This window comes from Struthio camelus, chromosome 3 (genome assembly GCF_040807025.1).
Source record: "Struthio camelus isolate bStrCam1 chromosome 3, bStrCam1.hap1, whole genome shotgun sequence".
Taxonomy (NCBI): Eukaryota; Metazoa; Chordata; class Aves; order Struthioniformes; family Struthionidae; genus Struthio; species Struthio camelus.
The window spans coordinates 32,321,883-32,346,802 of record NC_090944.1 but is presented as its reverse complement, the minus strand read 5'-3'; the positions used below and the strand labels follow the sequence as shown (position 1 = coordinate 32,346,802).

Here is a 24,920-nt window from a genome sequence, read left to right as displayed (position 1 = left end):
CTGATAATAATTAGCCATCTGTTAAGCACAGAGGAATAGCTGATTTCCAGCAATTATTGCAGATCCTTTGGGACCTTGTGGCTTTCTCTGATGGTAGTAAAACTTATTTCTTTATAGTCTTTTGAGACATTTTAGATGAATATCAGCAGCTCTGTACTTTCTCTTATAGGGTTCGCAGATTTTGTGGTTTTCCCCCTTTCCATATATGCATGACTTGTCAATTTTCAAAACTACTCTATTTATTAAATTTATTAGAATTACTATGTTCTGAGTTGTGAGTTGTTCCTAATTGATTATTAAGTATGTTTAATAAGCATGTTTTTTCATGAAAAGTTTCTGTTAGGGAGTAGATTTATCGGCTGATAGTGTCTTCTGGTTGTGTATTCTTGTAATATATCAGCAGGACTTTATTGGGGGAGGGTAACAAATGAAATAATCTAATAATAAGCAAACACAAAGCCGTTGGAGAGATTCAGAGACAAAAGACAATGGAACTGGAGCCACCAGAGTAAAAATTGTAGCACAGTTAATTTGGGCAGACATAGGAGAAGGGTTCATTTTAAATAACTTGGGATGCTAATGATTTCCTTTCTTCAGACTATTTGCTCCTTTAAATAAACTTTATTTTACTTTCTGGAAAACAGAATTACTTGGTTTTATTCCTGTCCCATTCTCGCCAGTACCTCAGTCAGCCTACATAAATTATTACTGTGGAGATAAATATTGAATTCTTATTTTATGATAACAACTTAGCTTATTTTTAGCAGTATTTTCTGTGTTTCCTGTGGCTGGATTCAGGTTGTTTTATGGATGCACCATGTATATATGTATATGTATTTATTTATTTATATGCAACAACAAAACCTTATTGTTTATATTAATTTAAAAAGCTTATCGTTATATTAATGTTTATATATGTATTTAACATTATATAATAGCAAAAGTTTAATGATTAAACTCTGAGTGGACACTTTTCTTTGAGCTGAGATATTTTCTGGGGTCTGGATTCATTGTATCTACATGGCACTGGCACTTCTGAAACTCAGAACCATTGGGCAGCAACAAAGATTTAGGAAATCTTTTGACTATGTCGGTATCTACCATGTAATTTATTTGCAAACTCATGACTCACTTCAGATATACAAAATATTGGCAGATTGTTTAAAAGTCCTGTTTTTAATTACCATATTTATGGTGTTTGCTCTTGGATAAATATGTAAATGCACTTAAGCTGCACTCTAAAACCCTAAGGCCGTGTTTGAAGGGGAGAAATGCATACATATTTCTTAGTTTTGATGTAACTACTAATTTTAGACTCTTTCCAAAGAAGTCTCCTTAAACAGAGGATTTTAACATATCTATAGTTGAATACCTAAGCTAGAAAGGCATCTGCAACTTGAGGGTAGTAAATACAACATCCAGAGGGATGGCTTATTGAAAGATCATTTATCTCAAGATGATAGAGCACTGCTTGCTAGTAACGCAAAACTTAAGCACCTGTACTGAGGATTCATTTAGCTGTGCCAGTATGTGTTAAGGGATAACAAAGGAAATAATTAAACCATTGAACCATGAGGGTAACTTACACCTATCTTTTTATGTATTTGTTTATTTATTATAATTGTAGTAGAGGTTTGACGGGTTTAACTGCCGTTTTTAATACTAATTTCTGCCAAAATGTTTTTCATTTCATAATGTTCTCTCTCCTTTGGAGAGTTAAGAAATCAGTTAACTCTTACAAATAAATATATGTAACCGAATGATGCTTTTTATAAAAAGAACATATTTGTATCTTGGGTAAAAATAATAAAAAACCTCTTCTGAGTCACCAAAAACAAAGAAAAAAGAGAAACTCTTTTTATCTTAGCTATACAGGTTGGCATCATTATGAGAATCTTCTGTGACTGAAATCAAAATTCATGCAATTAATTCCTTGTATATAAAAAAAATTCTCAATCATTCCGTTATCATACAACTAATTTTCAAAGCAGCCTTTATTGGTGCATCTTCTGGCAAATGTTTAACTTTCTTTTTTCCCTTCCTCTAATCACTGTTCTTAGTTTTCACACACTGTTTCTGATGTGGTTGTACTCCTACTGTTGCAAGTCTAGCAAGATACTCATTTGCTTCTTAAAATAACAGATTAGCGTATTAAAGGAATGAATAGGGCTTTGTATATTTGGAGATCGATTACATTTTAGCTTTTAATCATTTATATATCACATTACAACTTATGTTCAGAAGTATTTGAAAAATGAAAATGAGTCACCAAAAAAATGTATGCCAGGATACTGAGGTGAGGTTGGCACATCACAACTAAGAACAGAAAATGAAGCATTACATTGATAAGAACGGATATACTGAGTAAGACCAAAAGCCTGTTTACCTAATGTTCTATCTCTGACACTGTCCAATAGTGAGCGCCTAGAGAAAAACATAAGATCAGTGCAAGCATGTAGTGGCTTAGGGCCTCCAACAAATTGTCACTCAGCCTTTCTGAAGCTAATGATAGTTTCTTTGTATTGAAGAGTACTAAAGTGACATTTCTTCAATAGATTTGTGTAGTAAAAAATTTGTATCCACAAAGTTTTGTGCAAGAAGTTGGACAGTTTAATTTTGCAATGGGTGAAGATGCTTCTTTTGTCCTCTTTGAACCTGGCATCTATTTACACTTTGTGTTCTTTAGTTCTTATATTGGAAGAAACAATGGTTGTTGGCATATTGATGACATGATTTTATAGATCAGCAGATATTGCATAGTTTTAATCATTCTTGTCATCCTTCTTGGCACCTCTTCCACTTCTCTTCTATTTCTTCTGAAATGAGACTATTAGAACTGCCTATACTATTCAGACTGAGTTGGCTGCATTTATATATCTTAAAGTCCTTCCACAGTTCTTTGTAGCCATAGTCTTTACAAATCTGAATATTTTTGTATCTGTACCAAACTCTGTTCTCCTGCTGTTTATTCTCTGTTTTCAGAATAAGATCTTTTGACCAGCACTGGTCCCTGGACAAATCCATATGGGACTGTTTTTGATCGTCCCCTGCTATTCTGTTTTTCCAGCTGTCTAACCAATTATTTAAGTGAGGATCATTCTCATTATGCCATGACAGCTTAGTCTCGTTAAGAGGAGGACTTTGTCAAATGACTTCAGAAAATTCAAGTAGCATCTCAAATTATCTTCCTTACTGGGATGCTTGTTAACTCCTTCAGAGAACTCCTAACATATTTTTGAGATATATTGACCTTCACAAAAGCCAATAATATATTCAATATACTATGTTTATCTATGAATATATTACTACTGTGTTTAGAATAAATTCTGTCATTCTGTTCAGCAAAGTTACCGCACTTACAGGTCTGTAGTTCCCTACATCTGCTTTAGAAGTTATCTCAAAATTGGTGTTATGTTTGCCACCTTTTATTCACTTGGTAGTGAGAGAATTGAACAAGATGTTACAGTTTTTAATTCAGCTATTTTATCTTCGAGTTGATCCTGACATTTTTAATTCATTGTTTTGAGTTCTATGATTTTGCCTCACACTTGAATTTGAGAAATATGTCAACATGTCCTATATAAAGAAGAGTCCCAAGATGGGAACCTTCTTTGCTCCACCTCTGTGAACATGGATGAAATAATTCAGTTAGTTATTCTCCCATGGTTTTATTGTCTTTGGAGATTCATTTTATATCTTTATCTTATATTAGCTGTTAAGACTGTATTGCAGGCTTTCTGATCCTGAGAGGCATGAAACTATTGCTACTTTTTGCATATTTCACACACTCTTTTTCAAACTCATTTTTGGACCACCCTCCTTTATTTTTGTGTTTTATCTGCTCTATTTTTATGATTTTTTTTTTTTTATATTATTCTTATTTGGGTCAGCTTTACATTTTTTAAAGATGCCAGAAAACTTCATTCTGCTGAGTTGTGCCACTATGTTGTAGCAGACAAGAAAAGTATTTATATGATAGAAAACCAGGTTCTAGGACACTATGTACAATGCAAGTCTGATGACATAGCTGACAGACCAGGAAAATCAATCTCAGTGGCTACTTCTACATCATTCTGAATGAATAACCTCCAGAGCAGATGTAATCACACTATGCCACTTTCCTTACACATTCCTTTCCTCTTTTGACTAAATAGAAGCCAGAGCACCACACCATCTGAAGACAGAGTTTCTCGCAATGCCTGGAACCATGGTAACTGACAAGTAGTGTCTAATGCGTGAAGTTCTAAGCACTCTGCAGAAAATACAGTTATTGTGCCTGAGTTTGTTTGCCAGTTAGGTGCAGCACCTTTGACATGAGTTCAGGTTTTAGAGAAGCACTCAGATTTCCTGTAACAAGCACTATAGAGACACAGTAAGTTTCAGTTTTACATAGTAGAAGGTATGATCTGAAAAATGCCATTGTTGCAATGGATTATGAATAAGCACACCCCATTGACTTCATGGGATGATACCGTTGTTAGGAGTTTAGTTACAGCCCTTTTACTTTCAGGAGATTAAACTGTGGCCCATCTATCAAACTAAAGATTTATTTAGTAATCTATGAGATCTAGATAGCCAGTAACATAGTTACCCCAAAGATTACCATATTAATCAGCCGTTCTCCAAGTTGGCCTGTTTCTTGGACGACAGATTACTCTTGGCTTCTTTTCTTTAAAGTTTCATTTTGCTACAGTTCTAGCAGATCCAAAGATTTCAGATTTATCTTTCTTTAGTTACAACTTGTACTATACATATATAGTTACTTATACTGAGCAGATTCTCCAGGCACTCCCTTTAGCGATGAGCTTTAATGCTTTTTTTTTTTTTCTAAGTTTATTAGATACCATAAAATTAGCTACAAAATTTCTGCCTGACCTCCCCATTTCATAGATACGATTTTCTACAATCATTTTCAAGGCAGTTTGTCAGTAACACTAGAGTTGGGGGATCCGTCTGTCTTACAAGAGCTTGCATGCATGGACTGACGTGTAAGGCAGAAAAATGTGCCATGAAAAAGGATAATTTTCATAAATTATTATTCTTTTCCTGTAATAAATGCTAAATACTAAATAAATACTAATTGAATACTAAAATACTCAGTTTTCTATCATGATCTGAAGAAGTCCTATTCACATGACTTTACCAAAGAAATTTGCATGTTCTTAGTATAACATCTGAACAGAACCTGTTTTTATAAGCCTGCTCAGTACATTATTTTTTTCCACTAGATTTTGGTGCAATAGAGATGTTTTAAACAACTCAGCTATTGTTCTTTGGAAAAAATGTGTATGATACTTAAAATTGGGTTTTAAGTCATTAAAAAGATGTATTTTTTGTCCCTCTCCCTCAGTGACACAAACGTCTTTAGCCTTATGGCTGTGTTTATATATTTTTGCATCTGAGTGCTCTGGTATTAATCATCTTTATTGTGTGTGGAGGGTTAGAGCAGAAAATATACATGCTTTTCTTCAAAATTCTTACTTAATTAACCCAGTTAGATAGTGAAAGGTGGCAGTTCACTTATGATTGCTGAGTTTCAGTTGTAAATGGCAAATCAAATGCAGACTCCCTTCACTCCTGAAAAGGCAGAGTGACCTGCACGTAAGAATGATCTCAATCAGGTGCAGCATCCTTGATGAGGGAGACACTGCTGTAGAAATTCCTCTCTCCTTTCTCTCTATTCCTCCTTTGTTTCCATTCTTGCAGGGGCTATCACTGTCATTTATACCTTCTTGTTATACTTTACATTTTCACTGTACATGGGATGTTTTACGTTCACTAGATACATGTTCTTTATTTTCTTCATTATGTCCTTAAACAAGTTTTGCCCAGCTCTTGAGGTTGTGTTCCTCTAGTGACTAGCAGATGACCACTTGTAATTTGTGGTTTTATCTTTGGAATATCTGCTGTCTTTCTATGCTTATACTCTTTTGCTACAACATATTTATTTTTCCTTTTCTGCTGTTAGGGAGAGGTAGATATGCAAATAAGGCATAATAAGCATTGCAACAGCAAGAAATTCCTTTATTGTTCACAAACATTGACAAGTTAATAAAAAAGCTAACTGAATCCAGTTTAAGTTAGATATCCCTAATATGACTGCTAAAGACACTAAAATTAGAGAGGTGCTATGATCATATTGCCTTAATGTGGTGATATTTATGAATAAAAAGAGAAATTAACAGGTGCAGAAATCAGAATTATCAAAGGTAAATCAAGAAGTTTAGTCAGGTCTGCACCAAAACATCCTTATGAAATTTCTTCAAAAGATGGCTTAGGTAGTCTGTTTCTTATAACTAGTCTATGAAGAGAGTGGTATCACGCACTGCAGAATTGCTTTTCTCAAGATACTGCCTCACCACGCTCAGTGACATCTGACTGTGTAACATAAAGAACTTTCTTATTTGCTTTTGTTTTTCTGTAAGCTTTGTCTGTATGTCGGAATTTGTGCGGACTAATAAGTAATAATACTCTGAGTTTACATGTGCAATGATATGATTAAAAATGAATGTAAAATAGATTGCTTATGTCTTCCAATATGCTGGAAGCACATTTTTAAAAATTATTTTTCTTGTTATTTTTCCTTATGTCAAGCCACTTTGCAACAGTTACTTTTAAAATTCATGGAATATTATTTAAAAAATAAATAAATAAATAAATAAATAAATAATATATTCTGGGGTCCAAGAGTTTAATTCTGTGTTTTTGCAGTTCAGATTCTCTCGACTGGTAAACTTCACCTCAACTCCCAAACTTTTAAATGTGTAGAGAATAGAGTCATCCTTTAATTTGGGATAAAGAGACTCCAGAAGATGCTTAAATAAAATGCTGATGAATATAATGTTAATTGATTTACTAATGAAATAAACAGTACTAACAGTGAAATATTTATGCCTTAATTGAAGCAATTTTTATGACTTTGTTTAGGAGTTTTCTTTTTTGAAATGTCATTCTAAAGATGAGATATATTATTTTAGAACAAAAGGATCTGAATTAAAGGGTTTTTTTTTTTGTTTGATTTCACCTGTTGCGTGTGTCAAGACATCAACATCAAGGACATAGATTTGTGGAGTTTATTTGTATTTGACTGGTAAATATTGGTTATTAATGGTACTAGAAAATGGAAGTGCCTTTGTTTTGTAGAGCAAGGTGAAGCAGTCACCAGACAGTTTGCGTGTCCTTTTCTCAATTTTATGTCTTTAACCGTATGACTCTTGTGAAATGTTCAAATCTAGCTTACAGCCTAGTGATTAAGGTATGTGACCAGTGACTAAGCTATGCTAGGGGAAAGCTGATGAGTAGTTGGTGATGGTGAAGTGAGCCAACAGAGGCTGCCAGGGTGAACCCTGCCAAGTTACCATGTAACCCAGCTGCAAAGCCAACCCACCAAATTGCAGAGGAGCAACATGCTGTCTGTCTTCTCATGCCCCTGAACTACTCCAGAATTGTTCCTCTCATAAGCTCCTGTGGTATGTCTCTTGTGATTCTTAGCCATAGGAAGGGTTTGATCCATAGCTTATTGCGGAAGAACATTTGGCCACCTCTGCTTTAACACAGGGCAGGTACAGAGCAATTTACTTGTTCTTTAAGAGCTTCACTTTTCACTTGAATTTACCTGACTCATTTGGAATTTTGATGCCCCAAGGTATGCTGAGGGAGGCCTCCCAAGCCACTATTTCTGGCTCAGAGAATAATATTCCATACCCCTTTTCACCCTTTGCATGACTATTTGCCCCAACTGAAATTAGAGGTACTTTTTTTTTTTCACATACACAGTACATTTTCCCCTTGAAAACTGTTCTATAGTAAAGTTTTGAAGGTACTAAATGAGTATGATAGAGTACAGCAAAAAAAGAAGCCCCACAAGAGTCTTACATTGATGTGTTTCTCAAGTTGTTTACATGTGATGGTTTGTTCAAGGAAATTATCTGATTTTTAATCTCTTGATTTTTAATATTCACCCACCAAAGAAATGTTGATTGAGATGTGATGTTAATTATGAAGCAACATCATACTTTTCCTCAATCATGAGAGAAGAACATGAGGGAATATCTGCAAAAGGCATATTTTCCCCTCTTAAGAATTCTTAAAATTTTTTCCTTTCTTAAGAATTAACTGTGAGGTAAGAGTAAACTACCTCTCCTCCTTTAGTTATTGATATCTTTCACTCACCTACTTTTGAAAAAAAGAAAGTTTTCTTGGTTCATATTTTTTCTAGCCTAGTAAAAAACCTATCTCCTTGTCTTTTTTTTGTTGTTTTTTACTTCTCTTTTTGTTTCTGACATCCTTTACAAGACAAAATAGATGACTTAAGAGCAAAATAGATGAAAGAAAAAGACAAAAAAAGCTATTTTTTTTTCTGCAATTTCCTAATGTTGGCTCCTCCCCCCCACACACACCTCAGAGCATTTTTAGAGTGCCAATTTCTCATCTGGAGTATCCTCAGAGATTTCCAGGTGCTCACAGTCAAAGTATCTGTGCTTGCTTGAGTGTGATTGTCTTCCTATCCTATGACAATTTTTCCCTGAAGGAAACCACTAGCATTTTATACTTCTCTGTATTGGGGAGGTGCTTCTCCTTGTCTTTTCTCTGCATTTCCTTCCCTGGCTATGTTTTTTCGTATCATTACTGTGAGTTTCTTAAGTTAGTGAGACATATCTCAGCCTTATGACCATGCTTTGTGGATGAGGGCAAATTAATATCAGATTTTTCAAGCTATACGTTTCACATCTTTTTCATACTTGGAAATCCTCCATCCCAGATTCCAAAACCTGCATATACTACAGTAATTAAACACATGTTAATGCTGCTAGGACTTAAAAAAGATACTTACAGTTCACCTCTTCTTTGGAAATGATGCCTGTGAGAACTTACTGGCACAGCACCCATATAAAGGGCTGTGATAATAAGCTTTTAGATTAAGTCAACCCTAAGCTTTTCTAGAATACTGTAGCATCATACATTCCATCTTTGGCGATCACCTAGATATAGTTTTATATTGACTATATCCCTGTGGTGTCCAGACTGCTCCAACCTGAATGATGGGTAAACATTCCATATCTCAGGTTGAGTCATTTGACCACTGGTCATATCCATAACACCCTAGATGGTAAGGAAAGGCAGGCAACAAAGGGCGGTTGTTCATTTTAGCCATTTATAAAAGCAGAATTTATCCAGAGAAGTGACAGTTGTCTACGTGGACAGGTGTTGAAGAGTCAGTATTTCTCACTTCCTGTGAGAAGTCTCACAGAATTATTGATTTCTCAAGGATACTTGTAATTTACTTCTTTGAAGACCAGCTATTTATCCACCTGTTGCTCTAGTGGACTTTATCACAAAGCTTCTAAAGCAGCCAGCATTTGATAAGCAAAAGATTTCATCTCTTCTTAAAAAATTTCTTACAGCGTAAGCACATGAAAAAGACACTGGGAGGTAGTAAGGTAGGTTATGCAACTGTATCATATCAGCTACTCTTCCACAAGTGTTCAGCACTCCTATCTCATCCTTCACAGGAAATGCCATATAGCTAGCTGAACTTTTGTTCCAGAATTAGATTTCATGTATTGAACTCAGGGAAAAGAGTTATCATTATGTATCTGACAATAACTTCATGCCTTGCTTTATTCTGTGAAAATTTGCAGTTTTACCCGTAACTTGCTACAAATACATGAGTCAGAGCACTTGTTGAGTGTATTTTCTCTAGTTATACTTCTCTTATTCTGAAGAATATAGGAAATTAAAGTAACAGTGTGTTTCATTTTAGGGTAACGAGCAAGAGAAGGTACTGTCATTAAATGTGTGCAACGTGGTGTTATTAAACCAAAAAGCAAATGTAATTTGGCTGCAGGTGCTTCCATTTCAAGAGACAATCCCTGAATTAAAATTTTGAAAAGGAGGAAAAAATATGTTTTTCTCATTACATTGTATGCCATCATCCCATGGACTTTCTCAACCCTTTAGACATCATTTGTGTCAGAAAAAAAGTGGCTTTACCTCTTGGAAATAGTCTGCTGCCTTCAGTGCTGTCAGATGAGAGCAGAGAGAGATGCATAACAAGGAAAAATCATTTGCCTGTGAGTTCAAATTTTTCCTGAATGGGTGAGACAGAAGGTAAAGGCTGGAAATCTTTTGTATAATGTAATATCCTTCTCTACCAATGTGCTTAATATCTCTGAGAGGAAAACCAGATATGAAATCCTGGCACTTCTTTTCCAAAAGTCTACAGCAAAGTTCTTCTTGGCTACAAGTGAACCCAAATTTCACCTCTAAGGATGAAGTTTGTAAAAGGTCAACTGGGAGAGATGTCTGTTTCTTAATGTTTGTTGCTGATAGCCATCTGTGTTTTTCTCTGTAACATACTTCTTCCTGGTATCATTTTTCCTCTGTTATTATGTTATTCACTTTTTCATATCATTTAATTTATGCGAGTACTTGGGTTCTGTGCCAGGTAGTTTCCAGGAATGCATTCCTATGAAAGTGTGTTTGTGAATCTTACACCAAAATAAATAAATAAATAAATAAATAAATGCACATATATTATGAAATTGTGCAGAAAAAATACCAAAACTCAACAGCAAGCAGACATGAAGACATCATTCTTGTATGAGAGACAAAATATTAAAGAAAAACAGTGACCACAGCATTCAGGATATAATTTTAAAAGTGTTCAAGTATAGTATACTCACTATCATGTGAGGTAATGATAAATGTCAGTGAATACCATGTGAAACTGCTTGTTAAATGTTATGAGTTTAGAGCTTAAGTAATTGGGGAAGTGGTTGTTGAGAGGGTCTTACTTGGATGACTGACTATTCTACATCCAGAATAAACCCTTTACACAAAATAATTTTTTTAAAAATAACCTTGTGTACCAGCAAGTTCTAGTATGTTGCCGTGCTCAGATAACAGACTTGATTCTTACAGCAGTTTTTGAGAACTCAAATAGAAAAGACTGACAAGGTTTCCAAATAAAACGTTTAACGAGGACTTGCCTCTCACATATGTCAATGACCATACCAGCGTGTATGCAACTCTTGACTGAAAACTCTTTGGGCTGTGACATATTTTTAGATTAATGTTTTGTTATAATTATTATTCTATTTCTTAAGTGCAAGGTTTATAAAGCTCTTTCTGATTTTGTTTTTGCTAAAGGGAACTTTACTGCTGAATCCATCTAGAATATGATTTAACATGTCTGCATTTGGAAATTAATCCTGAAGTATTTTAATCACTAAAAAAAATCGTAGTACACTATTTCATTACTGTTCTTGTTGTTGTTCTTGTGTTCTTCTTAGCACAATGTCCAGCGAATGAAATCCGTACAGAATCATCAGGAGTGATCCTCAGTCCAGGTTACCCAGGCACCTATCCCAATTCTCAGACCTGCTCTTGGACTATAAAGGTTGAGCCAGGATATAATATCTCCATCTATGTGGAAATGTTTCAAAGTGAAAAGCAGTTTGATGAACTGGAGGTATTTGATGGTAAGAAAGATTTCAATTATATCTAACCACAAAGAACAAATATAGAGTAGAAGGGACCTTTACAGATCACCCGATCCAGCTCCCTTGCTCAAGCAGGGCCACCTAGAACACGTTGCCCAGGACCCTGTCCAGATGGCTTTAAATTTAAGCCTGTTTGTCAGTGAAAACTTTTATGATTTACCTGATTGATTTTTTTAGGCTTTGTTTGAGGAGGAGCAGCAGCAGCCTTCCCATGAAAATCATACAGCTTTTCTCTTTCCTGGGAAATGTCCAGACGTGTCTGAATAGAAAAGTAAATGTGCTGTTTTGGAATGAGTCATTTCTGGTGAAGAAATTCTCTTTTTAAAACAAATCCTATTTGTTTAATTTCATAAAATTATTTGAACCCAAAATGTCATCAGTGGAGTACACTGACTACCTCCATAACATGGCAGAACCAGCACTGTATCTTGTTTGAATATACCCATATTGAAGAATTTGACCATCTGCTTTGAGATAAAGAGCGGAAAAATGAAAAAAAAAAAAAAAATCACTCTCTAGAATGTTAGTCATATCAGCAACTTCTCAACAGACCCTATTTAATTAACAGACTATTCTTAAACTGTTTTTTTTTCTACTGAATTCTGACCTTATTATCACTTGTTCTATTCTCTTGATTGATGAAAATAACTGGTCCCTGATTGCTCTTTAATATATTTTTATTCATTTGGAGGCCATTATCATATCTTCCCTCATTAACCAAGGCTATATGATAACTGTAATAGAATTTATTAATATTCACTGTGGGAGTTTCATAAAACAAAAAAATATTAAATGGTCGTATGTTTTGAAGTAGCTTGCTCTAAGTATTTTTTGTAAGTCATAGGACTTCTAATATCTAAAATTATTATTAAAATATTTTTCACTGTTTTATAACAGCATTCTGAAGAAAGCAGTATTTTGCATTCTTTTAAAAATGTCAGGTCATTAGCTGGATTTTTTTTCCTTACAATCTTGTTTTGGTCAGTCAATGTCAAGTCAGTGGAGGAAATAAATAGTCTGAAAAATCTATTGAAATTGTCTTTTCCTCCACTCTATTTTCTTTTTAACTTTAAGACAATATGTAGTGTGCCTACAGCTTTCCTAGTGGTCTGATCACTTGGCTTTCTTCTGAAAAACTCTGTTTAGACTCCTTAGCATTCCTGATGAAGATTCTTTTTTCTTTCTTATGCATTTAAATTTAATGAAAGCAGAGTATCAATAATAGATCTGAGGGAAGAATTAACATAGTTGCTACATTCTGAGGTCTTGTCATTTTATGGCATAAAATCATATTCAGACAATTTCATCTCTAGTGCAGCTCCACTGAAGCCATTTTTTCTACCACCTACCAGCAAACTTAAATGAGAGTGATAACGGCGTATTTATAACCTCTCAGTGCAGTGCCATGTAGAGATTCCTAGGCTAACTCTCAACAAGTTGATATTTAAGCATGGCACAGTGCAGTGCCTTGCCAAGATACTTGTTTGTGTCCCTGCGACCACATTAGCAGTGTGCTTTGCTAGGCTAATTAGTTCTGCTTCTCAGCATGATGAGTTAGTTGGTGCAGAAGACAATGCTGATTTGGCTATTCTGTTTCCAGTGACGGACATAACCCAGGCTAGCTCATTCAAAGCCAGCTCAGGTGTTTGTCTGTACTGCTGCATAGTGCAGTAAATATATATCATATCCTAGTGAGCTAGGACCTTATGTGATCCAAACCAGCATAGCTTCATTTACATCAGGAGAACTGAACTAGTCTACACCAGGTGAAGATCTGTCTCCAAAAAAATGTTTAGGTAGAAAATATTTAATGATTGGCAAGATAACTTTTATAGAAATAGTGTTTGCTAAAGCACAAGCCTCTGATGAGTTTATAGTGTAGTTTTGGAATGCAAACCAAATTAATGACTTTACCTGATTTGCCTCATTGTAAATTATGGTGACTCAGAAGCTGGATGATGATCAATATAGACATCCAGCCAATAAGGTTACTCAGGTGAGCTGGGAGCAATAAACCTATTAGCCATTCCCATTTGTCAATCAGACCCTTAGGAAATCCCATCTATATTCTAAGCCAGAGCAGCTATAAATGTACCATGAATATAATTATTAAAGGATTTTGAACGTGAAAACAATGAATTCAGGCAGCTTATACTGAATGACATTCATTTAATACAGCAAATAGTCTTTGATTTCCTCTCCCCCCTCCCCAAATAAAACAACATAATTCTGTCATCACAAACAGATAAATCAAATTTTACTAGCACAGAAGGTTCAGGAGAGCATCATATGTCAAGTCAGCACTCTAGAAGTTAAGTATTTATATCCTTGTATAGGCAAACTCTGAAATAAAAAAGTCAAACCCAAACATATCTAGGTAGTGCTGCTGACTGTCCTGATCAGCAGCTGAAGAGCTGCCAGCTAGGTAAAGTCCAGTAGCTGAAACTCAGCTCCAGGAAAATTAAAGCAAACTCAAATGCAGTTGCATAAATGGCTAGAAAATGTGATGTGGCTGCTTAACGTGTGGTACTGTAGTCTAATTTCACTATCACTTGTAATTGAAAGATTCTCACCTCTTTGTGTGTCATAGATTCTTATTTATAATTGCACTGTTGTAGCCCCATTATTTGCAAAGTTCAAAGAAATATAATTTCTCAGTTGGGAATTACCTTATGAATTGGGTAGATTGTATTGAATGCATTTTACAAAACACAGGGCAAAGCACAGAGGAACTAAATCGATTGTCATGTTCTAAATCACCCTTTCAAGCAGAAATAGGAATTGACCTAGGCAGTCCTCATCGTCCATGCTAGTCTGCAATCACTGAACACTAACCCTTGTACGAAAAACAAGCCACAAAACATTTTGATGAGGATATGCTAGGCACCCTGTGGCTAAAGCTAAGCTTATTCTTATTTATTCTTATTTTATATATGAATTTATTACTTACAGCTTATTTGTTAATCTTTATTTAGTTGTAGTGCTGTCATCATGGTGACTGAACTACACTTCTAAAGCACTGGGAGGTTTTCTTAATTTTTGTGGTTTGCTGTGGCTCTTATAGCCTCCCTTTTGTACCTGAAATGTTCCAATCAGAAAGTGTACTTACTCTTTTTGGGCTGGAGGGGGCGAAGGTTGACAACAATTATATGCAGTTTTAAGGTGTCCTTTAAACCAGTTTTATTTTTTTGTTTTCATGCAACATAAGAAGAGCTGATCAGGCTGCAAGTGCTCAGACTCTGCAAAAAGTGAATGAAGCAGCCTCTTTATTTGAAATGGCTGCTGTGGTCAAGAGAATGTTGGTTGAACTTGGCTTTCCTAAATTTGAAAAACACAGAGCAAAAGGCATAGTAAGCATATGAAAGGGAGGAATTTATCTGAAGGAAAAAAAAAGCCTTCATATGGAGGAAGAGGATGTTATTTCATGTTTTAGAAAGCTTCAGTAGGAGATAGGTTCGGTGCACTGATTTTTTTTTTCTTGTGTATATGGTGTTTTATTATATAATTAGCCCCCAAATCATTATTTTTGCTTCTAGGGTTTTATTACTGTTGTATGAACATATTTTGCTCTAATGTATCAGGTTTTATTATGGTGGTTATATCAGTTTAGTGCCAAAACACATTATTTACAATACTCTATACTTACTATAAATGCATATTTTTAACACCAAAATGATACTATATTAATCACAATCTTCTTACAGGACTGGGTCCTAATATAATATGTGTTACAAGTTCATAGCGCTTGTTCATATGTATATTCCACAGTGAAACCGTGCTGATCGCAGTTATGTTTATCTGGCATGCTTATGTGACAGGGCATTGTTTAGCTGATATGTTCTGTATGTAATATGGTGGTGTTTTAAATTGTACTAGCTGTGCAATGTCAAACAAGGTATGAATTTGTTGACACTCACTAGTTGGAAAGGAGCTGAAAATACGCAGCTCAAATAAACATTAGATATAAAAGAACAAGGAGCAGAAACATAACTTCATACAAAGAAATTGCCGCAAATAAAAAAGAATTAAGAAACGATCTCCAGTCATTTTTCAGTGTTTATGGCACAGGCATTCATTGTTTTAATTCTCAGTCGGTTTCTACCAGAATTTTTTAATTGTTTTCTCTGGTGAAAACGCAGAACTGGATGGATAGTTTAAATAGAGATGTGTGAATTATTTTACTGGCAACAATGAGTCCTGCTATTTCTTATTCTTTCCTGGTATATTCACATCTGCAGATAAGATGAAATATGCAAAGGATTACTTAAACCGTTAATACCTTAAAACTTCGCTATTTACTTTATTCATCCCTAAAGGTTCTTCTGGGCAAAGTCCTTTATTAGTTGCTTTAAGTGGAAATCATACTGGACAGCTGAACTTCACAAGCAAAATGAATCAACTGTATCTTCGCTGGTCGACTGATCATGCAACCAGCAAGAAAGGATTCAAGATACGTTACTCGGGTAACTGTTTGGTTTCCATTAAATTATACTTTATGGTGATACATACTATTTAGCAATAAATTAACATTTGTAATATGAATATTTGTTTCTCTGAAAATAATAATTAATTATAATATACTTTCTGAGGTTGTTTAGTCATCCTGTTGCAAATTCAAGGTGAGCCTGAGACGTGGGCCCTCCATTTTCTCCCAATTTGCCAAAGATCTCCAGATTAAAACTTCCCCAAGTAATACTTCGCTCTGCAACCTACTAGCTATATTACTAGACCTGGAGCAAGGTTTTTTAAATGTAGTTGGAGGGATAACCCGTAGATTTCCAGCGTACTAGTCAAGAGTCTAAAGTCTTAGAAATTACGTCCCCTATTAAGAAAAAAAAGTTTCCAATATTGCGAGACAGGATTATCCTTTATGTGTTGACATCACTAACCTTTATCCTTTTGGCAGTGTCTATGGCTTTAATATGTTTTCACACACATGCCTGCAGACACACTGCCCCTTATAGACTTGGCTTAGGGATCATGTACGTGATGTTAGAGAGAGATTTGATAATTCTCTCTTTCTTGTTAATGTTTGCTTTTTCTGTGTTTGGACTTGATTAACAATGTAGGAATTTATGTGAATGTTAATTTTGGTGGCCAATAATTGTAAATATAAATTAAGTAGAGAAAGGAATATTTTAAGAATGTTTTAGCAAGCACCAGGTTTCTTCCACTTAGGCATACAGGGAGATTAGTTTCACAAACCTTCCTCCTTTCCTGTACCATCCATGCACTGGTAATCTAACTCCTGGAGAGTTTCTCTTGTTACTGAAATAGAAAATTATAGCACAGCTCAGAGCGTATTCATGTTCACTATTTTGGGGACTTAAGAACTAAGAGTTAGTAAATACTCAGAAATAAAGACTGGTTAGTAAAAGCACCATCTCCATCTTGCAAGCAGCACATGGAGTGTTTCTAAAGACGAACTAAAACTGAGGGGCAGGGGGAAAGGAAGTCGTTTTCAAGCATACTGGAGATTCAATTAGCTATTCATAGGGAAAAGGCAACTGCAGGACCTAATGGATGGATTGAAAGTATGTAAGAAAGAACAAAGAGAATCTGTCACATGGTAACCCTCCAGTGTGTAGTAGTGAAGGAACAGAGCTTGGGGGAGTGTGTGTGTATTACAATTTTAAAGATAGGGCATAATATCAGGGTTACAAGAATAATGTTCATGTAGAGAATTTTGTTCTGTAAATGCAATATTATTAAAGTGACTGATTTTGGAGGAAAGAGAAATTATTTTACATCTTTGGGTGTACGCAAAATGTGGTTTGCAGGAGTGGAAAAGTGGTCTATCTGATTGCCAGGCTCAATTCATCATTTATTATGGCAAATTTGGGAACCGGAGAGAGAGATGTAATCCTGATGGCTATGTTTTAGGAGCAGACAACTGTTTTGTTTTCTCTGCTTCACTAACATCCAGTGCCTGCATTTTTCTCTAAACTTCTGTACATTTTACATGAGATTCAATGGAAACAATCAGCATGAAAGAAGAGTAACAGCAAGCAGCGGCATAAACAATTGGGTTTGAATCTTAATGAGGGAAAGGAACAGCATGACAATAGGAAAAATACAAGATCCCAAAAAGGCTATTGATACCATGGCAGCTGTGACTGAGCCAGCAGGCTTCCTCATAATGAAGAACCTATTGAAATGAATTACTGCCTCCCCACAATCCTCCCCTTCTTCTCCAGCTATGCCTTTGCACAAAATTTTGCAAACTGTAGTTGTGTCACAACTAGATTTCATTTACAGATACAAATTTTCTTCATTTGATGAATGCTTATTATTTCCTTTAGCATCCAAACTCACATGCATAAGCTTTTAATGTTTAAAATTAGTTGCATGTTACCTATGTTCTGGGTTAGGGCTTTTTGCTAAATAAAGGTTAGTAGAAAAGATCTGCAGCACTACAGGGGGAGGGGTATTTTTATGGGCTTTGACATATTATAGAGGCACTAGCATAATTTTAATTTTGAAGGGGAAGGATGATTGTAAAATTACTGAAAGGATGCAAAGATAAGGAAAAGGTAGTGCATGCTGAAATAACTTTTCTTTATTCTCGCTGTTATATATTAATTAAATAATAATAATAATAATAATAATAATAATAATAATAATAATAATAATAATAAACTTCCTGGTGTGGCTGGGTTCCACCAAAACTATGCAGTTGGTTACCAATGGGGAAGATCTGTGAATGGAGGTAGAACTTACTGAGAACTCACTGTCAGAGGTGGAACTGTAAAACTGCTTTTTGAAAGCTAACTGCAGAACCTGCTTCTTTGCTTTTGGTTTCGCTCAATAATTTGCAGCCCTACAAACACATCCCTCTACAAGCAAGCTAGCATAAACAACTGAAAAAAATCACCCAGCTCTTCTTTTTCAAGCTGTGATGGAAGGAATGAAATAGCATAATAGGCATATTTTCTATACTTCAGCACAGTACTTGGCAGTCTCCGCTGGAGGCGTGATTTGGGAAACAGAGGGGTACTTAGCTTGCTGCTTTGTAAATTGACATCATCTCTTTAATATTTTTGGGCTTATGTTTAACTTCTGATTATTTGTTCAAGAACACATAGGGCAAGTGATTACTAGTGCTTTACCAGCTAATTTGCACTTGGGTGCCAATAGAACTGTTGAGATACATATGAAAACCCCCACGAGATCTCTGTTTTACCTTTATCCTGCTCTTGTAACTTCAAATCTGTTACTGCAAGAAGCTGAATTATTCACCATTCATTTCAGCTTATATTTAACTTTGTACCTGTGAAACAACTGTTGCTATTTCCTTTCCATTTTACTTTAAAAGCAAAGGCTATTAATTGCCTTTGTTTTGTCTTCGCATTTTCCAAATAGCTTGTTGGAGGTGATAGTTGAATTGCACAAAGAGGTGTGTAAAACTGTTTATAATTGTTTCTTCTGCAGTTGCTAAACATTTAGGTGGTGATTTGCTGTAGTAAATACAGTAGTTTACTTGCTTTTTGAATTGGGGAATGGATGGCCAGTTAATTAAGGAACTGTTTTAGTAATCACAACAGGCATGTTTAGTTTCCTTGTGTGATCTTTACCTATTCGCTTAAACCTTTGCATCTAATTTACTGTCTATCTATAAAGTGAGAATGATGATAAATCTTTGCATCATTGGATATTTGATAATATGATGATGAAGACAACTAGGTACCCAAAAGGGAAAATCATAAGAAAACAGTGGACTAAGTTGTGACTTTATCAGTCAACCAAAAATCTAGCATATAAACTAAACACAGACAGCATGGGATTTGGGGAAGGTCTTTTATTTATTTAGATTTTCAAACATAGGACACTCGTTAAGTGAATAATTATAAGTATCTTATTGCTCTAAGTTACTGAACTAATGATCAAGGCCCAGCTGGGAAATTAAGTCCTTTGCTAAAGTAAATTCTTTAGATAATGTTGTATTATTAATGGTAAGACTGAGATTTACAAAATTATCTGGGGGATTTGAACCTCCAATATCAATGAATTTTAATTTGGAATTTGAAATTATTTAATTGAGCATCCTGTGGACAGAGTCCCTCAGACAGTTCTGAAAAATCTCAGCATAAATGTTTAAGTATTCCAGCTCTTAGGAGAATATGTTTTGTGAAACAAAGACTATGATCTTCCAAATGCAAAATCATTGTTTATGTGTGCTGCTTTCCACACGTCAGTTGACTAGTGGTGCGTAATTTACCTAGGCAGTTATTACCCTGTTGGTCTTTAGTCACAAGTGACAAATGGACGTTTTGATTATAAGTGAGTTGAAAATGTTCAGTATGTTACCTTACGAAAAACAATGGTGCTTAAGAGGCCTTGAAAAAATGTAGATGCTATGTCATTCAAAAAAATAAATTAAATTTATAAATGTAAAGCTACTTCAGGTCAATGAAAGTGCTGCATAGAAGTTTATCACATTTTGTGGTAAACATTTGTTGTTCCTAGATAAAAGCAATCCCATGCCACTGCACCTGTATGAGCTAAACCTAGCTACGTTTCAGGACAGAACCTCTCTCAGAAACTAACTGGCAGGAAAAACAGCATTTTATCCTAGTAATCCTTAACACAAGGCTGCAATATTTTATAAGCATTCTCTCCAGGTTCCTGCTTAAGCCCAAAATTGTAACGCAACTGACAGTGGTGGTAGTCTTCAGACCGACATTCTTCAAACATTTACTAACCCTCCAGCTCTTTGGACAATTTTTATTTATTGTCTTGAATGAAGTTCTTTAGTGAATATATTGATTCCTGATCTTAGAAGATGTTGTGTATACTGCACTCTGGACTCTTAATGGGGTTCAATTTAGGGAAGGGAGTTCAGTTTAAGGTACATAAAACATTTTTAATAATTAATAACCAGTAGATAAAAAAGGGAATTGGCATAGAGTATTATAAATGCTCCTTCACCGTTTCAACAAGAATTTCAAGGGTTATAAAATAGGTATCAGTCTTCAGAATTTTACACATTTTGCTTCAGTTTCCCTTTTCTTCCTGGTATGTGTGGTTTAGACATATGAAATGGTTTGCATATCAGTCTTTTCTATTCATATTTCATTGCCTTTGAAGTGCAAAGTGCTGTGAGTTTTGGCAGGACTTTTGCTTGGATGAGGACTACAGACACTGCTTTGAGCTTTCTAGCTTGCTTCTGATGTACTGTCTGCCACTTGTCCTCATTTTGTACTCCACTACTTTAAAATGTTGTCATTAACAGCCATTTTTGTTAGAGTGGGAGGTGGAACTGATCTACATTAAATAGCTATTTTAAACATAAGTTATCCAAACATGTGTAATTCACATCACAAAATCAAGTACTAAGGAATTGGAACTGAGCTTTTGTGACTGGTATCATACTTTTAAATCTGAATTACCAAGGTGTTGAGTGCTTACAGCTGCAGCTGAAGTCAGTGGGAACTATGTTTTAACATGTAACGCTAAGAAGTTGAAAAAATCAGACCCTGGTTATTCCAGATAGTCAAAATTTGAGTGTCTTTAATTTCTTCTTTGCATTTGAAGTTTCTATCTGTAAAATGGGGATAATAATGATTCTTGTTTTAATATCATTTTGTGAAGGTAAGTTAATATTTATTAAATACCCAGATAATATGTTGACAGAACTAGAAAATACAGAGATTATATCTCTAAACAATGTCTGAGTAGTTCACAGTTAAAAAGGCCCAAGAACTCATTTTAAACAATTAGAATGAAAAAATAAAAAGAGTAAATATATTAACAGAATGAGCAGCATCCCTTCTCTATCCTCTGAAGCAGGCATCCTGTCCAAGAATACTCTCTGATCATCAGCTTACTAACAGTATTATACAGACATGCACATGCATAAATGAGCTTAAATTTGCAAGTGCATCTGAATCTGCTCCTTTCCTAACTTCTGAATTCTTTTCAGCCTAATAATGTTCTTCCTTTTTCTTGTTAATCTTGTTGATCTATTGTTTTCAATTATTTTCTAAGTATTTAATAAGTTCTATGGGAAAGCAAACAGAAACTTTCAGATATTCAGTCATGGGGAGATACGGGTTTATGATCTCATGGGCAAACATGGTTTATCAGTCATACTTAAATAGCTGCACAGGTACCTGTTGTTACCAGCGTTGCTGGCAGCAGTAGTATGTTTCGTCAGCTTTTTGGTCAGCTCAGTGAAAGAGAGTGCTTAGTTTCAGGGATATTGGTAACAATCATGGAATTCTAAGAGGTAGGAATCTGTGAGCACAACCTCTTTCTGGTATATGTAATCCTTTCTTTATTGCCCTCTGTTGAACAGTTAATTGCATTTCAAGGAATTCACCTCTCACTTCTCATGCAGACCTACTCTCGTGAGTACTTCACCCCGATCACCACCACACTCCTTCTAGTAAAAATACCTTTGCCAAGCAAATCTTGCTGTGCTTTTCAACCATTCTCTCTGATCTCCAGCCTTGTCCCACCCCTTCCTGGGAACCCTAGTCTACTTTTAGTGGTTCTCTAGTAGAAAACTTCTAGATAGTTCTTTATCCAAGCTTTCTCTCCCTTCTATCTTCCTTAGTTTCCCCTGCTTCCCTTTCACCTTATCAGTCTCCCCTACTCCATTGCCTCCCTTCTTCCTTGCTTCAGTCCATGATCATCTCCTCCTCTGTCTCCCACTAGTGAATCTCAATTGCTTTTATATATTTTTCTTTCAAGTTTCTTTTCCCTGCATCACATTTTTAACTGGACATAATCTCAGTCTCTGATACATCAAGCTAGGAATCCTTTTCTTGTGGTGTTACCGTTTCTTCTAATAGCTAACCAAGTCCTTCTATTTCTCACTTTTCTATCACTGGCTCTTAGTCTCCAAGCCATCCTTTCCTTTTTCCAGTCTCTTTGCATAATCAGTCATCTTAACTGTTCTTCCCCTGGCTCTTAAGCCACTATACTTGCGCCGAAGTTTCTTGCTCTCTTTTATGCAGTTATTGTCTTCCTATCTGGTCAAACACAGCTTTATTTCTACGTACGAGTTTTAACTTTCGCAACGTCTGATGATCACAGAGCTGACGTCTAAGACGTCATCATTGAGACATCTAAGTTCCCATATCTCTCCTTCCCTACTTGCTCTAGTCCCATGCAGCTGCTGCCACTCAGTCAGTGAGACCCTTGGCAAGTATAGGAGAATAAAGGAGGATATGGATTCTTGCAGGAGATTTGCAATGGTAGCCATTAGGACGTAAGTATATTTGCTAAAATAATGTAGAGGTAACTGCTGAGCAGTATTGCCATTTTGTATTCCTCTTGGTTTCTTGTATCAATTTCTTCTCCTTAGTTCCAAAAAAAATGTTTGTTTTCTTTTTCTGTACACCACGTAATTCACTGGACAGCTTAAACTGTGCCTTTGGGCTCTGGGCATTGGCAGTTGTATTGCAACATAAACAACAACTATGACAGATAGAATTCCCCTGTGCTCCCCCGCCAATAATTTCTCTGTAGTTTGACATCAGTTTCTGTAATTCAGCATGAAATGTCCCACGTTTCATGCCATTTTAAAGTTGATCTCTTTGAAGGCTCATATATACTATACATTGTTAAAATTACCCGGCTGAAAAAAAAACCCAGTAAGTTCCCTTGTAATCTGAGTAAAACAGCACAACCTGTTATGCTCAAAATCTTGTTATGAGCAAAAAGGAAGCATATTTTATATGTCTGGCCAAAAGTGTACTGCTACTGTAACTGAAATCTTAATGTTCTAATTGGATTATTAATCCAAATTACATGGTTGCAGGAAAAAAAAGAAGAAAAACAAAAAACGAGTGCTACTATAATGAAAAATAATACAGTTAGAATTGTTGTATACACACTTCCAACTATTCACCCCTTCTCCTCGTGCTACTATCAGGCTTCCACTGCTCCTTTGGGTGCTGGGATTGACGGCTTTAGTCTGGTGCATGTGTGTTGTGGGGGAGGTGCAGAAGGTTATCAGCATCTGGAGTCCTTTAGTGGGAGGAGTGTGATGCTGATGTTTTCTGCTTCGTCACTCTAGGATCCTCTACGGGTTACTTTCATGTCTGTTAACAGACTTTTACAGCTTGCTCTTTTTCATTGGTCTGCAAGTTCAAGTTACATCTGATTTTACTGTATGTCATGCGTTTTACATATGCTAGATTCTATTTCTTTGTTCTTTTGTTTACTCCTGAAAATCATTGTTGTCCAGCTCCAGATCTGCATCTTTTCACTGACCATTGATGAGCTGCGTGTTGCTTCAGGGTGCCAAACTTGCCCCATCTCTTATCGTCCCATGCCTGTACTCCTCTATACCGCATCCTGGGGCAATGTACTCTAGATGACCATGCTTGAGCAGGAGGGTTGGACTAGATGATCTCCAGAGGTCCCTTCCAACCTCAACCGTTTTGTGATTTTGTGATCCTGTTGTTCGCATTCTCAAGGCCTCTGTTATCATTCCAGGCCTCTCTTTCTCTACGCTAGATCATTATGCTAGAGTCATAAATACCTTATTCTGCGCAGAAAAATTACCAATTACAACCGGCTGTATAAAGCCATGATTTTACCATACAACGGTAAACTAAAGTAGAACAAATTGAGCATGCCCACCTGGTCAAAATAAAACTTTCTGTTAAATAAAGTAAAAGTAAAGCTTCAAGCAGTTCAAGAAAAGTTAAGACAGAGCAAGCCTAACAAACCTCAGTCTTGAGGACATGCAAACTCAAGCTGGCCCAACTTCACTCACTCTGATTACGCCAGTAGCTGGCCCTCCTGACACACAGCCCCATAGCCCTGTGGTCCCACGAGCTAGTGTCGCTAGGACCCTTCACCTGAGGTCTGACCCAAGTTGCTTGTCCAAATTCACTCATATCTCTCCAGTTGCTGGCACCTAGACCTGACAGCCCGCACACATGGGACAGAGTGTGAGATGACACAGAAAGATGGTTAGGAAAGGATTCAGTATGAAGACAGGCTAGACTGCAGTGATCAGGTGCAGGGCTTGGTCAGACAAGAATACTGACTAGCAATGGCTTACATGTGACTAGCCTCTTTTATACAGCACCTTCTTTCTAGTCCCCTCCTTGTTCCTGCCCAATCCCTTTCTCCCAGATATTTCTTAGAAAGTTTTGCATTTCACACAGGCCTCCCTCTTACCTAAAAATCGTCATCTTTGTCTTGTTTCCTCTTTCTTTGCAAAGTCCAGGTTGGCCATGCCAGCAGTTTCATAATGGTCAGTTAGTGACTAGAGATTTTTGGTCTTTACCATTACCTCCTTTATCCCTTTTCTATCATATTTGTGTCTCCATGTATTTTGTTTATGACTTCTCCCTTTTCCTTGCACTGGAAAGGTCTTTCATCAGATACCGTAATAATGCAGATGCTCTCACATTCCACATATCCTTACAGTAATTAGGTACCTGCATTGTTAAT

The 24,920-nt window shown here is 35.9% G+C and overlaps 1 protein-coding gene across 2 annotated transcripts in view; it reads left to right on the top strand.

Annotated features, from left to right (window-relative positions):
• The window catches only part of CSMD1 (CUB and Sushi multiple domains 1), a 1,260,625-nt gene that overhangs the window by 1,127,069 nt on the left and 108,636 nt on the right, over positions 1-24,920 (top strand). For both annotated transcript variants that reach the window (XM_068937332.1, XM_068937331.1), the window contains exons 47-48: positions 11,295-11,483; positions 15,821-15,967. In XM_068937332.1, the coding sequence (XP_068793433.1) occupies positions 11,295-11,483; positions 15,821-15,967 (336 nt within the window). The remainder of the gene's footprint in view (positions 1-11,294; positions 11,484-15,820; positions 15,968-24,920) is intronic.